Here is a 16,049-nt window from a genome sequence, read left to right on the forward strand (position 1 = left end):
CGGGAGCTTCAGCAGTTATTGAATGACAGCATTCTCAAGTTCTCCTTGTTCCTGGTCTGTCCTCTGAGGCTGTGGGCTCCTGCCCTCTGCTTTTATTCCTGAGAATGAAGTTCACTGAGCCGCCTCAATCATTTTGACTCTGCCTTTTCGGAGACTCCCATGGAGGTCCTCTTTCCCTCTTCAAAATGGCCTATTTTGTCATTCTTGGATTGTTGAAAGTTGCTTTAAACTTGATGTGGACATAAGCAGACTGTAAATCTATTAAAAATAGAAACAAAAGGAATGGTGGCCAGGCATGGTGACACGCACCTATGGTCCCAGCTACTCGGGAAGCTGAGGCTGGAGAATTGCTTGAGCTTGGGAGCCTGTGGTTGCAGTGAACCGAGTGCCACTGCACTCCACCCTGGGCAACAGAATAAGACCTTGTTTCAAAAATAAAAATAGAAACAAAAGGAATGGGCGGTTTGCATCTGGGGCCCTCCAGGCTAGGTGAGCACCCAACCCCATTGGGTCTGTTTGTCTCTCTAAAGCATTCCTCTCTGGGACATCGCCTTCCTCGAGCCCAAAGAGCAAGGGTTCTGTAGAGCATTTACTAGGAGCTGCCTTGATGCTGCCCTCTGATTCAGCTGGGCGTGAAGACAAGGCAGGCCTCAGCTTCTCCACTTCCCTCGTGGGGAGACACTTCAGGGTAACCAAATCGCTGTTCTAGAAGCTATGGCAGAAAGAGCATTTCCAGTTCACCAAGTTAGTCTTCTCAGAGCGCCCAAACTCCCCTTTCTGGGTCTTCTTCCCTCTTCAGTGGCATCCCTCGAACCCTCCAGATAGGGGCATCTTTGGGCTTTCATTCCCTCCCAGGTGTGAGTGACTCTAACAGCCTCGGTTCCCCCAGAGTGCAGGTTCAGAAAATGCAGTGGAATGGGACTCCCCAGATCCCAAGGGAAGAGCTGGCATCACTTCCTCAGAGTGGGCGCTCCTGGGGGGACTCATCCCAGCTCAAGAAAGTAACTCTCCAGTCATAACCAACTTTCCCAAGGGGTACAGTGGGAATTGCCAAGCACTGCAAGAAGAGAGGACACTGGCTTTTCCAGCCAGCTTGGAGGAAGAGGAGGAGGCAAAAAAGGAGGGGGAGGAAGAGGAAAAAGGAGGATGAGGAGGAAATGGAGAAGGAGGAGGAAAAGAGAAAAGGAGGAGGACAAAGAGGGAAAAGGAGGAAGAGGAAGAGGAGGAGGAAAACAGAAATGAGGGGAAGGAGGAAAATGAGGAGGAGAAGGAAAAGGAGGAGGAGAAGGAAAAGGAGGAGGAGGAAGGGGGGGAGGAGGAGGAGCAGCAGCAGGAGGCAAATCTCCATCCCCACAGCAAAAGCAAGTGCTGGAGCCAGAGCCCAGAGTGTGGGAGCTAGTGGAAATCAGCTTGCTGGAGGGAAGGGGACCAAATTAAGGAATGGCTGGGGCTGGGCTGCTGAGAGGGGGCTGGGAAAAGCAGGCTGATTGAGACCAGCTGTTGTGCCTCTGTCTCTTGAGATCTTTGGACTCTGCCCAGGATAGCCTCACACCCTATCCTAGACAACTAGGAACTTGCACAGTCCGCCTCGGGCAGCCCAAAGCTCCTCTACCCACCCTGGCTCCCAGAGCCCTCCAAAACAAAAGACCAGAGAGGCACTCTCCATCCAGCAGCCAGACGCCTCCTTCTTGACGCCAGCCCCCACCCACTGTCTGCTCGCGACCAGGAAAGGCCTGAAGGAAGAGGCGGGGGAAAGAGCCCTCCCTCTCTCCCTTGTCCCTCCATCCACCCAGCGCCTGCATCTGGAGACCCTATGGCCCGGGCTCACTGGGGCTGCTGCCCCTGGCTGGTCCTCCTCTGTGGTATGTGCATCCTAGCTTCCACTGGAAGGCAGCTCTGACCTCTCCCCTCTGAGCTCAGAAAGGGTTGGAGTGAGGGTTGGGGCACGAGTCTCTTTTTCTGTTGCTTCCTCTCTCTGACTTGAGGAAGAGGCACCTCAGGGCCAGTGTTGGGGGCCCTCGTGACTTGGATCGAGTCTGGTTTGGCACCTTTACATTCCCCCGTTAAAGAAAAAATATTGTTCTGACACTCGTTAAAACGGTAAGGAAAACTTAATTTAAGACTACCGCATTGCAATAGAGGAGAGAGATGGGACTCAACTCTGATTACAGAAAAGACTTCCAGGGATCTGTAGCCAAGGAGCAGAGTGAGGGGGTCAGTGGATGGAAAAGTATTAAGAGGAGATAGCAAGGGTAGGGGGATTCTTGCTAAACCGACTGAACAGGATTCTTGCTGACTGCAGGCCAGAGTGATCAGGTATCAAGGGTGTCTAAACTGACTTAGCAAGATTCTTGCTAAGACTGGGTGATGCAGGCCTGGCAAGGGCAGGACAGACACAGAAGGCCAAGGTCAAGGCCAAGTGGAGAAGAGGCTTTGGGGGAGCCTAACTAAACTTTGGTCAGGGAGAGAGTCTTCATCACTCCTGCGGCACCCTCTCTGTCCTCAACTAGGTGCCCAGCCCAGTGCTCCCACCTTAGCCTTCCTTTCTTTGTTATCTGTCGGCAGGGCCTGATCAGTCACTCAGTGTCCAGTTCCTGAGCACCTACCCAGAGCCAGGCCTTGTGCCAGGGACCACAGAGTCATTCAGCTGCAGAGCCTGCTCTTGGGAACCCCTGGCCTCAGAGAACAGCATATTCTGGTGTCCAGAGAGACATAAGTTGGCTGTGTCCCGCTTCTTATGTTAGCATCTCAGTGCCAACATTTTGCCAGGGATCTGTTTCTACAGAAATGGGTGTTCATTTTCTTAAATGAACAGTATGGGTCACATCTGATCCTTGTGTTTATGAGACCAAGACAAAATCACGCAGAGCGTTCATGGTGATGAACCCCAGCCACCCTCCTTGCATCTGTAGCTCAACCCACTCAAAAGTGTGGCTGGGTGTGGTGGCTCATGCCTGTAATCCCAGCTCTTTGGGAGGCCATGGCAGGCGAATCACTTGAGGTCAGAAGTTCGAGACCAGCCTGGCCAACATGGTGAAACACCATCTCTACTAAAATTACAAAAATTAGCCAGGCATGGTGGCACACACTTGTAATCCCAGCTCCTCAGGGGGCGGAGGCATGAGAATCGCTTGAACCCAGTAGGCAGAGACTGCAGTGAGCCAAGATCATGCCACTGCACTCCAGCCTGGGCAAAAGAGGGAGACTCCGTCTCAAAAAAAAAAAAAAAAAGAAAAGAAAAAAAAAAAAAAAAACAGGTGCGGAGGGGTGTTGGGTGCAGTGACTCACGCCTGTTATCCCAACACTTTGGGAGGCCGAGGCGGGTGGATCACTTGAGGTCAGGAGTTCGAGACCAGCCTGGCCAATATAGTGAAACCCCATCTCTACTAAAAATACAAAAATTAGCTGGGTGTGGTGGGTGCATGCCTGTAGTCCTAGCTACTTGGGAGGCTGAGGCAGGAGAATCGCTTGAACCCGGGAGGCAGAGATTGCAGTGAGCTGAAATCGCCCCACTGCACTCCAGCCTGGGTGACAGAGAGAGACTCTGTCTCAAATAAAAAAGGGGTGAGGCCGAGGGGAGTGTAACGTCTCCCCACACTCAGGGCCCCATTACCCTCTAGGGAAATCCCTCTCTAAAAGACAGAGGGGTTAGAGGCAAGGACTATCAGAGACCACTGGGCTTTCAGGGCAGTAAGGGACTTTGTCTAATTCAAGCCCCTCCTTTCCAGAGGTCCAGAGCCTGGAGAACTTAGTCCAGTGCCTGGCACACAGTAGGCGCTTAGGAGATGTTTGCTCAATATTGGGGGGGTCACTCTTGAGTCACTCTAAATTTGGGGCAAAGCCCTAACTGGAAACTAGATCTCTATATACTCTGTCCCTTCTGTGGCATCACCCTTTCCAGGACCACCTCTCATACTTGGCAGAGTGGGAGGACAGAAAGGACACTCATCTCTTTTGTATTAAGATGGCCTGGGTTCAAATCCCTGTTCTACCACTGACTGCTGGTGGCACAAGTTAGACAAGTTACCAGATCTATCTGGGCCTTGACTTGCTCCTCTGCAGAAAGTGAACAATAATTTCCACCTCATAGGGATGTCACAAATATCAAATGAGATACTGTAGGTGAATTACTGCGTTCAGTATCTGGCACATAGTAGGGTGTCTTTAAATGCTAATTAATCCACCTTTCCTCACCATAGAAGACTGGGATTTCTGTCTAATATATTGAAAATGAACCTGGAACGATAGGCAAAGATTTGGACTGTAAGAAACAGTGCAAGCAGGCCTTGAATTGAAGTCAACCCAGTGTATTATACAATTAGATTTATAAAAGGCTAAAATGAAGGTGGGGTGATTATTTAGTGTGATCCTCTAGAGCATTTCAAAGAAAATTTGATAACAAAAATTTAATTTACACACAACTTTTCCACTTCACTAAACCCTGAAAAGACCCAATTAGATTAGAAGAAAAATTGATTTAATGAGCACTAAAACCCATCCAAAAGTGGCAATCACTTGTCTATGAAACAGATTTCTTTGATTGTGACCCAGGGTGCTATCCAATTCAGCCTGATTTCCTATGAAATGTGATTATTTTTATCCTCAAGTAGAGCTGGCCATCTTCGTGCGTTTCAAAGGACGGAGGCCCTGCGGGGCGGGCTGAGGGAGGATACGCCTTCCCTCTCTAGTAATTAGCTGGTCCCCAAATGACCCTGGATTTCTCTCCGGGCTTCTAGCTTGTGCCTGGGGCCACCCAAAGCCAGCGGACCTTGGAGGGCAGGATGTGAGAAACTGTTCCACCAACCCTCCTGTGAGTGGCCCCCGCCCTCGCCCCGCGCACAGCCCCCCTCCCCCCCAGCGCACCTCCCTGCCACCCTGCCCCACGCACCCCTGCACCGAGGCACCCCCGCTGTGCCCTATCGTCTTCTCCATCCCCCATTCGCTCAGTTGGTAGCCCCTCCCCCTACCAGGCTTTCTCCTGATTTCCGGACTCTGGGGCCCCTCCCCCCTCCACTCCCTCCCCTCCACATCAGTGCCCTCCCCTCCCTCCCACTCATTCCCGCAGCAGGTTATCTGCTTCCGTGCTGATCTGGGTCTGGGAAACCCCGCTAGGAGGAGGGAGGAGGGCAGGAGGGCCCTAGCTGGCCTTTGGCTGAGGCCAGGCAGAGGCGAGAAAGATGGGAGGGAAAAAAGACAAATTCTAGAATGACAGCAAAAGGAGAAGCACAGAAGGGAAGAGGGAGGAAGACAGAGGTTAGAAGAGCCAGCGGAGGCCGGGCACTGTGGCTGACGCCTGTAATCCCAGCACTTTGGGAGACCAAGTCGGGTGGATCACCTGAGGTCAGGAGTTCGAGACCAGCCTGAGCAAAATGGTGAAACCCTGTCTCTACTAAAAATAAAAAAAAAAAATGAACTAGGCATGGTGGCAGGTCCCTGTAATCCCCGCTACTTGGGAGGCTGAGGCAGAAGAATTGCTTGAACCCAGGAAGCAGAGGTTGCAGTGAGCCGAGATCGTGCCACTACACTCCAGTCTGGGCAACAGAGCGAGACTCTGTCTCAAAAACAAAACAAAACAAAACCAAAACCAAAGAACAGCCAACGGAAAGGCAAGAGGGGGAGGCCTGGGGTGTAAAGATGAGGAAAAGGTCCCGCAGAAGGGGCTTCAGTAGTCAGCTTCCTAGCTGGGGAGCAGAGTGATTCTTTCTACAATCAGAGTAGGGCTAAGGGGTAGGCATGCCAGCAGCACTGTAAACCATGGGAAAAACGCAGTACATCTGCTAGCAATATCAACTTTATGGGACCCCCTGGGGCAGGCGGGTGGGTGGGTGAACCACATTACTTTTATGTTAAAACAAACATGGATATATTGTGGAGTAGAAAGCAAAACAGCACAAACGAAAACATGCTTTTTGTTTTAAAGCTAAAACGACCTGTAAAGAAATAGAGAACTGGTCTGGAAAGGGTCTTTCTGGGCAATATCTCAAACTGCTGGGGGCATTCATTCACTCTCCTCTGCCATTTGGGACCAGTGGGTGGCAACCTGAAAAAGCCCTGCCAAGGGAAGGTTGCCAGATAAAATACAGGACACCCAGTTACATTTGAATTTTAGATAACAAATTTACTGCAAGTATGCCCCAAAATTATACATTGTTTATCTGAAATGCAAACATAACTAGGTGAGTGTCCTGTATTTTTATTTGCTAATCTGGCAACCCCACCCCCAGGTAGCCAAAGAAGGACCGTCTGCATGGCCTGGCCCAGTGCCAGAGCTCAGACCCCTGCAGTTCTCACCCACACCCGCATCCCAGACTCAGGTCCCGTTACTGTCACAAGGGGTCCCTTTCCAAACTCTTCAACACCTCCATCTCCACCCAACCCAGGCATCTTTATCTAGACTAGCGGCAATATCAGTTACCGCCCCAACCCTTCCCAAGCCAGGTCAGCCTAACTTTCCCCAACCCCCGCTTCAGGAGAGGCTGGGGGCTCTTCTGGAGGCCAGGGTCCCATGTGTCATTTTCTCTAAGCAACGTGTGTATCTGTTTGTTTGTGTCTCGATATCTTCTTGTCATCTGTCAGTACCTTCCAGTTACTGTGGTCAACACCACAGTGTCACTCACAGCCCTCCGCCAGCAGATGCAGACCCAGAATCTCTCAGCCTACATCATCCCAGACACGGATGCTCACATGGTAAGAGACAGCTTCTCTCCCCCTTGCCCTCTCCAATACCCTGGGTCAGAGACCACAAACAGTAGCTGTTAAAACTCAGAAGATTAAGGCAGAGAAAGGATCTGACGGGCAAAGGGAGGGAAGTGGAGAGCATGGACACGGTAGTTTTAGGGCAACTGAAAGAATGTATCCTTCCACATAGGCGGGGAGACATTGCCAAACCTCCTTAACCTCAAGAAATTAAACTATAAACAACTTCAGAATCAATTTTCATCAATTCCTAGAAGGCAGATCCAGAATGAATGTTTAGGGTATCCCTGCCCTAGGAGGTTAGAAGGTGGGCTAGAAATTGGACTGGAAGAACTCTAAGCTCCCTTCCGGCCCAGGGCTTCCCATACTCTGTGGAATGGAGTAGCAAAATGATCCAAAATCCTAGGTTATGGGAGTGCGGGGTTGACTGTGGAGGGGGGCACCCATCCCACCGCTTCCCATCACTAGCTCCACCCTCCATACCATCCACCTTTCCAACACCAGCCCATTTGGGAGAGAGGGCATTTTCAGTGTCAATTAGCTTGTTTGAATTAGTTTTCCTACATGCTGGGAAGGGCTAAGAATGTTGGGTAAGTGTCTGAACTTCCCTGAGCCTCAGTTTCCTCTTCTGCAAAGAGAAATGGGTCTGTAATGAGATCTATCTCCAAGGATTATGAGGATCAAAATATGATAATATGTAAAGCCCTTTGCAGAAGTTATGATGTTCCCAGTCTACTGTGCTTGACTCAGGAGGGAGAAGGGTTAGCTGGAGGGGAAAACCCAAACGAACCAAAAGACAGGACCCTGGACTGCATAGAATTTGCAGGGCAGGGCAACAAGGCTCCTTTGCAGAACAGTCCAGTGTTGCACTGAGTCCAGTGTGGATGGGGCAGGGTGGGGGGTGTTGAATTGCAAAAGTTACAGTTGCTCAAAGGAAGGGAAGATATTGAAGGCTGGGAGAGTTACAGAGGGCTTCCTGGAAGAGGCACTTTGTGTGCTTGGGCTTGTAGCTGACAAGGGGTTGGAGCCGACAGACAGAAATAACTGGGATGTGGTTGGGGGCCTTTCATGTGGGATCTGACACCACGAAAAAGGCTAATGATGGTGTTGTTGATTTCCTAGAACGAGTACATCGGCCAACATGACGAGAGGCGTGCGTGGATTACAGGCTTTACAGGGTCTGCAGGTGACAATCATTACCCAGCCCCATTGCTTTTGTTGGTAGATCCAGAGGTGCTCACAGAGGACCTAATGTGGCTAGTGTCTCAGCATCTGGGACCCCAGAACCTGCTGTAGAGAAAACCTTTCTACTCTCTCTGTCTCCCTCTACCACCCCAAAGCCATCATATTCCCCAGGGCACATATCTCATAGCCCACCAGCCACTTTCTGTGTAGAAATGAGGCAGATGTGTAGAAATGAGGCAGAGGCTGCCTTCCCATGCTCATTACCTCTGCTGCAGCTGGGCCCAGTCTGGCACTCCTGGGCTCCGTTTCTGCATAGTCGCTACTTCTACCTCTAACCACTTAGAATCTGCCGATTCCCTTCACATGAGGGCTCATTTGGGGACAAAGCTTTCCTTTGCCAGTTGCTTTACGGACAACATCACTTCACATGGCCAAATGAGACACAAACAGAAGCCCCTGATGAGATGACAGTGTCTGAAGGGGCCTCGCACCGTGATCCTGGCCCATTGAATGAAATCCAAGTTTCCTTTTCTGATCCTCAAACATTCCTCCTTGGGCTTCAAACTACCCTGCCTCGTGCATCATAGGCTCTTGTTCCCTTTGCCAAAATCTCTGGATTATTCTTCCCCACCAGTCCTCAGCTGAGCCTCTGTCTTAGCGTCCTGATCAGCCACCGAGTCTTTACGCTGAGCCCCATCTTTCCTGAGAGTGCCTACTTGCAGCCAAAAGTTGACCTCACTTCTGCTGAAAGTCCACAAGCAGCCGTCGACACAAAGCAGAGGTGCCTGATTCAGGACACCTTTCTGCCAGCTCCCCCCATAGCTCTTTTTAACATCTCCTTCCTCACTTCCTTCCAATGGAGGAGAGAATCTCTTTCCAGAGGCCCCTCGTGGCATTCTCAGAGCCAGCACTGCATTGGACATCCATCAGCTAATGCCACGTTCCTCCCCTTCACCCTCACCTGCAAGTTTCTCTGTTCTGCCCCAGGAACTGCAGTGGTGACCATGAAGAAAGCAGCTGTCTGGACCGACAGTCGCTACTGGACTCAGGCTGAGCGGCAGATGGACTGCAACTGGGAGCTCCATAAGGAAGGTAGAAGGGCCACATGGATTTGTCCCCCAAGTCTTGGGACCTGGACTAGGTTCAGGAAGATATAGGTGAGAGCATGCATGTAAGACCATGCTGGGTCCCTATGGGGAGCTTAGGAAATTTGAGGCCATCACTGACCTTCAAGGCTGATCTCAAGGAAGACACATGTGGTAGGACCGTCAGACAGAACCCCTGGCTGCAGGGCCTTGGGCTGGCCCTGGGGGTGACCTCTGCATTCCTTCCTATCTTTCTTTCAGTTGGCACCACTCCTATTGTCACCTGGCTCCTCACCGAGATTCCTGCTGGAGGGTGTGTGGGCTTTGATCCCTTCCTCTTGTCCATTGGTATGGTCTTCCCTCAGTCCCTGAATTTGTCCATGCCAACAAGGGTAACTTAGCTTTCCTGGGATATAAAGAAATGGACCTTGGTAGAAGGAGGGGCGGTGGGACTATAAAGATAGAGCATTTGAAATTGTAGTTGCAGAATGTTTTGCAATGAGGATGTATTCATGGAATTGTGTAATTAAAATACATTTAAAAGAATCAGTACAAATATTTTAAAATCCATGAGTGCAGAGACCCAACCTAGAAGACTCAGTGAATCATTAAAGATCCAGTGGATGAATAGGCAGAATGTGCTTGAACTCAGAACCATCCTCTGTGCCCTGGAACCCTGCCAATGATGGTGCTGGAATCACATGGTAACCCTCTTCTGGAAGGTAGCTTAGAAGGGTCAAAAGAGTTGGGAGGGCCTCTGAGTTTTTTTGTTTTTTTTTTTTAAAGGCCCCTGAGAATACAACTCTCTGAGTTCTGGGGCCCCAGAGAGCTGACCAGCCCGTTCCCCCAAAGAGGAGTCCTTATGAATATGTACTGAAAGGCTTGTGCTTTAGAACTGGCTTCTTTGTCAGCCTGTCCAATGGCCGGAACATCACCATTCCTTTGGACTGTGACATTGAAGCCCTGATAAAATAATTAGTGCCCAAAAGAAGGACCACCCACAGCCACTGGCAATGTAAAAGACAAGCTTAGCCAATTTGTGGCAGTCAGTGTTCGAGTAGGCTCAGGGCATTAGGCTTGGAAAGCAGAAAGAGGATGAGAAACATACCCCAGCATGGGCACACATGCCGGGGGAGGGGTGGCAGGCTGCTGGGGCAGGCTCAGGGCAGCTGGGCTGCAAATGGAGGCAAAGGGAACCAGGACTAACTTTGCTTGAATCCAATTTTTTCCTGAGGTGTAAATGGGCAAGGGACAAGTGACTCCTTCCTGTCTCTGCAGACACCTGGGAGAGTTATAATCTGGCCCTCCAAGGCTCTAACAGACAGCTGGTGTCCATCACAACCAACCTTGTGGACCTGGTGTGGGGATCAGAGAGGCCACCGGTTCCAAATCAACCCATTTATGCCCTGCAGGAGGCATTCACAGGTGATTCAGTAAGCCCAGTTTCCTTCCCAACTTGTAGCAATGCAAGTCCTGGCTGCTATTCCATAGGTGGCGAACTTCATCATCAGAGGTACCAAAGCAGTGGTTTGCAAACCTTAGCATGCACATGAGTCACCTGGGATGCTTGTTTAAAATGCAGATTTCAGGGCCCCCTCCCCTTGAGGAGTCTGAATCAAAATGTCCTCCGACCATACTTAGAAAATGTTGGATTAAAGAATGTTAAGATTTGAAGCAAGATGAAGTAGGAAGGGAGGAAAGAAGGAAAACAGAGAAAGATGAGAGGAAATATCCAACCCCTTTCAAGAAAGATAAAAAAGCATGATATGATTTGCTTGTCTGGTGGCGGAGACTGATCCATAATGAATCATTCAGACCTTTACTTCTGACCCTCTTGTGATGAAGAATTTAGATTTGTGAGATGGCTGGGGTCAGGTGGGCCAGGAGTGGACAGAATAAGTAAATAACTAAGTTCAGAGTCATTCTGTAGCACAGATTACAGTTCAGGTTTTGCTGGACCAATCAAGAAAGTTAGAAAAATATAACATCAATAACCTTGACCCTGTTGACACTATCTAAATACATCACAAAAGAACAGTATGTTGTAAGATTCCTGTAAGTCGTAACTAAAGTGCAGGCTACTGATTATGAATCAGTATCTTGGCCACCAGCCACTCCTATCTCCCTGGGAATTCTGAATGAGCCAATGAACTTGGATTCCTAGTAACAGTGATCAAGCCAAGAGATCCCTTTCCACATGCAAGTCCACACAATTTCTCATTTAGAAAGGAGCCAATAAAGCAGAAGGGAAATTTCAAAATAGCAGCCATGATGAAACAAGTGAAAATTGTGTCCATTTTTCTTTATCTGTTCTGATATAAATTATAGAATCATTCTTTCTGCATCTTGACACCATTTTAAAAGAAACTTACTATCCAAGACTGTTAAATCATAAATAAAACTCATCTTATTCAGATAAAGAAAGTCAAAGTTATGTCGGGAAGGGGAGGAGAAAAAAAAAGAAAAACCTTTCTGGGGCTGGAAGGGTTTTGTCACTTCCCAAAAGTGAGGGGATGCCGAGTCATCGCACGCTGCCAGTCTTCAAGAAAAAGGCACCTGGAGCTTGAGTTTGGAAGCCGAAGAACAGAGTTCAGCTTCAATAAGCTTATAGAGACGAGAGAGACTTTCCAGCCGCTTGCAGGTTTTAAAGGAGAAAGGAGAGTGTAAAGGGCAGAACATGAAAATTTCGCTACTCAAAGATACCTGTACGCACCAGACCATTGAAATTTGGGTTCATTTGGTTTCTCAGAAAGGTATCATGTTCCTGAACCTTGAAAACATAATTGCAAGTGAAAGAAGCCAGTCAGAGAAGGCCTGGCCTTCTCAATGGAATTGTACAATTCCATTTGTATGAAATATCCAGCATTGGCAAATCCATAGAGACAGAAAATAAATTAGTGGTTTCCTGGGGCTCAGGGGAGGGGGGATAGGGAGTGACTCCTTAGTGAGCACAGGGTTTCCTTTGGGGATGATGAAAATGTTCTAGAATTAGATCGTGGTGATGGTTGCACAACATTGTGAGTGTGCTGAAAGCCACTGAATTGTGCACTTTCAAAACGTTAAAATGATACGTTTTATGCTATGTGTATTTTACACATAACATAAATTATGTGTTAAATATGTAGTAAAATAAACCTGCAAAATGTATTGTACCCAAAGCTTTGGTCATTGTTGAATAGTTTTACCAGTTTACACGAAATATTTTTCACGACATTAAGTTATTTACGCTCATATCTGAACCCAACTAGGACTCTTTATGGCCTTCGGCCAGCAAACTCCTAGTCCTGCCTGGTGTAGATTCTTTGAATACCTTACAGGGGGCAGGGACAGAAGATGAAAACTAAAGTCCTAGAACCTGGATATAAGCATCTGAGAAAGGACGGTGCTGTGACACAGAGTTTAAGGACAGATTTGGAGACTGACGATGTTATCAAGACAGTAGTGTCTGTACAGATTAAGAGCGTGGACCATGCAGTCAGACAGACCAGAGTTCAAATCCCGGCTCCGCGTCTTGCATCCATGAAACCCTAGACAAGTCACTTTACCTCTCTGAAGCCTCAGTTTCCTTATCTGTAAAATGGGACGGGTAAGAATTAGAGCAATGCACATGGAGTACTTAGACCAGTACCCGTGGCTTAGTAAATACTACAGTTACCGCAGAGGAGAAGGTTGAACATGGCCCCAGCCCTACCCCTTTGTCCTTCAACTAGAACTGCTCTCCTGATCTCAGTCTGCATGCTTATTTATTAATCAGAAAGATACAAGAGTTACTACATCTCAAGATACCATTGAGTGTCCTTTACAAATATTAATTCATTCCATCCTCATAGCAACCCTATTGAGGCAGATACTTATTATACTTCATCCCCATTTTACAGATGTACAAAATGAGACACAGAGGGGTTAAGTAATTTGCCCAAGGTCACCCATCCAGTAATGGCAAAGCCAGGATTTGAGCCCCATCTTGGTGCAGGGCCCATGTCATTAATGAGTACACAAGTAAGAGTTTGTCTGAGGAAAGGGTTCTGCTGCTTTTTAAGAGGATGCAAAACTGTTACTCTAAGGCTGACCTTCCAGGAACCAAGTGTCAAAGGCAAGGTCTGTCACTTACACTTTCTTTGGGCTCCTTTGCTTCTAGGGAGCACTTGGCAGGAGAAAGTATCTGGCGTCCGAAGTCAGATGCAAAAGCATCAGAAGGCCCCAACTGCCGTCCTTCTGTCGGCACTTGAGGAGACGGCCTGTGAGTGTGGATTTGCAGACATGGGTAGCCGCCTGGGTCTCCCCATTGCCCTAAGCCTCCCAGGCCCTGTAGCACAGAGCTAGCTCCTCCCCAAATAACCGTGTGCCCACCAGTTCTTCAGAACTCCATGGCCACAGCCTGTGAGAACCAAGAAGGGTAAGGGGGCAGGAGCTCATGGCTGCAGAAAAAGGACACAAGGTAGCCCTGAATAAGCCGGTACCAGCCCACAGGCCACCAGAGGAATGAACTGACCATGGCAGCAAAGTGCTTCCATCCCATTAAGGGGAGGAGGACCAGCAAATGCCTCCCAACAACTTAGCCACTACCCCAGGGCACTCACACTCCCAGCTTTAGCACCCAGTGGGACCCTACTCTTTCTGGCATGGCTCAGGGCTTCTTGTCTGATCCCTATGGCTGGGCTTCAGATATTCCAGGGACCCACTGGAACTGTGTGCTGATTGCTAAGTATCTGCATTTTTCTGGGGGGAAAGAGCCATAACTCTCAACAGCATTTCAAAGACTGCCCCCCTCCCAAAAGAAAAAAAAAAAAAGATTGAGTAACATGCAGAGGTAGATGATGCAAGCATGTTGCTGTTAATCTTTGGGGGCCAAAAGAAACCGTAGGGCAAAAGTGTCAGAAATGCTTGCCTCAGGCCAGGCACGGTGACTCACGCCTGTAATCCCAGCACTTTGGGAGGCCAAGGCGGGCGGATCATCTGAAGTCAGGAGTTCAAGACCAGTCTGATCAACATGTTGAAACCCCGCCTCTATTAAAAATACAAAAATTAGTTGGGTGTGGTGGTGGGCACCTGTAATCCCAGCTACTTGGGTGTGTAAGGCAGGAGACTTGCTTGAACCTGGGAGGTGGAGGTTGCAGTGAGATCTTGCCACTGCACTCCAGCCTGGGCGACAGAGCAAGATACTGTCAAAAAAAAAAAGGAAAGAAAGAAAGAAAGAAAGAAAGAAAGAAAGAAAGAAAGAAAGAAAGAAAGAAAGAAAGAAAGAAAGAAAGAAAGAAAGAAAGAAAGAAAGAAAGAAAGAAAGAAAGAAAGAAAGAAAGAAAGAAAGAAAGAAAGAAAGGAAAGAAGGAGGGAGGGAGGGAGGAAGGGAGGGAAGGAAGGAAGGAAGGAAGGAAAGAAAAAAAGAAAAGAAAAGCTTGCCTCAGGCAGATCAGCATTAAATAGTCCTTGTCAATTCTCTTCCCAGGGCTCTTCAACCTTCGAGCCAGTGACATCCCCTATAACCCCTTCTTCTATTCCTACACACTGCTCACAGACTCTTCTATCAGGTATGGCTTTTCCTTAGTTTGCTGTCGTGGACTTCCTCCAACTTCCACCCTCTCGATGCCCCACCACTGATCCTGCCTTAATGTACAGCCTTCTGGTTGCCCATCAACTTGGTGCCTGCCCCAGCACGACCCTTTAGAAAACCCCCTGTTGGCTTTTCCTGACTCTTTAAACCTCTGTCCCTGTTGAATCCCAAATCTGGCCTGCTTGGCTCCCTGGGGCTGGCTTCCTTTGACCTCCAGGAACAAAGGGACTGTGACTGCCTCTGGTCCTTTGCATTCTTAACAGATGCTCAGGACCCTCCTTGCCTTCCCGCCCCACCCAGGTTGTTTGCAAACAAGAGTCGCTTTAGCTCTGAAATCTTGAGCTATCTGAACTCCAGTTGCACAGGCCCCATGTGTGTGCAAATCGAGGATTACAGTCAAGTTCGTGACAGCATCCAGGCCTACGCATTGGGAGATGTGAGGATCTGGATCGGGACCAGCTATACCATGTATGGGATCTATGAAGTGATACCCAAGGTGGGTTTACCAGGCCCCAGCCCAAGCCAGGCACCAATCTCCGCTCCAGGCCTGAGAAGTCTTAATCTAAAGTGAGATGAAACCCCTCAGCCATTCAGTCACCTGGTCAGCCAACAACTGTGCAGTGAGTTCCCTTCTTGGCCTAACTGGGAAGAGACAGAATAGGAAACAGGGATGTTCGTCCAGAGAGCTCATAAAATTGTCAGGAGGCTGGAGAGTATATGGCCTGATCTAGCAGAGACTTTGGAGTCAGCCAAACTTGAAAATGAATTCCAGCTCCACCCCTAACTAGCTGTGCAGTGACTTTGGACAAGCAACTTAGCCAATCTGGGTCTTTTTCTTCACCTATAAAATGTCAATAAGAGTCCTGACCTCGCAGGAGTCGTTCAGTGGAGATTTAAAGGAGATAGTGTATATGGCTGACACATGGTAGGCGTTTAATAAATGGTAGCTGTCATGATATGTACAGGAAACTTACACTGTCAGAACAGCCCGTCGATTGACTCAGGCCAGACTCTGATCCATCCCAGAGTGCTAGTGGGATCCAAAGACAGGGAGTTCACTGCTAAGCAAGGCAGTGTCAATCAAGGAAGCCTTCCGGGAAGGAGAGAATGTTCAGCTGGATGTGGAAAACTAGGAAAGACAGAAAGCACACAGAGGAGAGAGCATTGCCAAGAAACGGTGGCAAGTCTCACCTCTGCTGGGTCCTCCTGCCAGTCCTTTGAAAACACCCCTGTGCCATGGAGACCTCCTTTACTGTGCCCCCAGACCTCCTTTTCTCCTCCCTGCCCCCAACAGGAGAAACTCGTGACAGATACCTACTCCCCAGTGATGATGACCAAGGCAGTGAAGAACAGCAAGGAACAGGCCCTCCTCAAGGCCAGCCACGTAAGTCCACGTTCAGGCAGACATGGCCTTTTGGGAGTATCCAGCCTAATGAGTTAGAAAGGAAAGGCTTCCAGAAGAGCCTGAAGAAGACCCTCAATGAAACAAAGAAGCAAGCTGGGTGTGGTGGCTCACGCCTGTAATCCCAGCA

General features: G+C 48.9%; 1 protein-coding gene across 1 annotated transcript in view; it reads left to right on the forward strand.

The window, feature by feature from the left end:
• Positions 1–1,584: 1,584 nt before the first annotated feature.
• Positions 1,585–16,049, forward strand: part of XPNPEP2 (X-prolyl aminopeptidase 2) — a 30,504-nt gene continuing 16,039 nt past the window's right edge. The window contains exons 1-11 of the mRNA XM_010354789.2: positions 1,585–1,862; positions 4,737–4,810; positions 6,577–6,687; positions 7,819–7,882; positions 8,869–8,973; positions 9,228–9,314; positions 10,245–10,391; positions 13,105–13,206; positions 14,413–14,494; positions 14,818–15,013; positions 15,812–15,901. Coding sequence (XP_010353091.1) covers positions 1,814–1,862; positions 4,737–4,810; positions 6,577–6,687; positions 7,819–7,882; positions 8,869–8,973; positions 9,228–9,314; positions 10,245–10,391; positions 13,105–13,206; positions 14,413–14,494; positions 14,818–15,013; positions 15,812–15,901 — 1,107 coding nt within the window. The 5' untranslated portion in view covers positions 1,585–1,813. The remainder of the gene's footprint in view (positions 1,863–4,736; positions 4,811–6,576; positions 6,688–7,818; positions 7,883–8,868; positions 8,974–9,227; positions 9,315–10,244; positions 10,392–13,104; positions 13,207–14,412; positions 14,495–14,817; positions 15,014–15,811; positions 15,902–16,049) is intronic.

Source organism: Rhinopithecus roxellana, chromosome 7 (genome assembly GCF_007565055.1).
Source record: "Rhinopithecus roxellana isolate Shanxi Qingling chromosome 7, ASM756505v1, whole genome shotgun sequence".
Taxonomy (NCBI): domain Eukaryota; kingdom Metazoa; phylum Chordata; class Mammalia; order Primates; family Cercopithecidae; genus Rhinopithecus; species Rhinopithecus roxellana.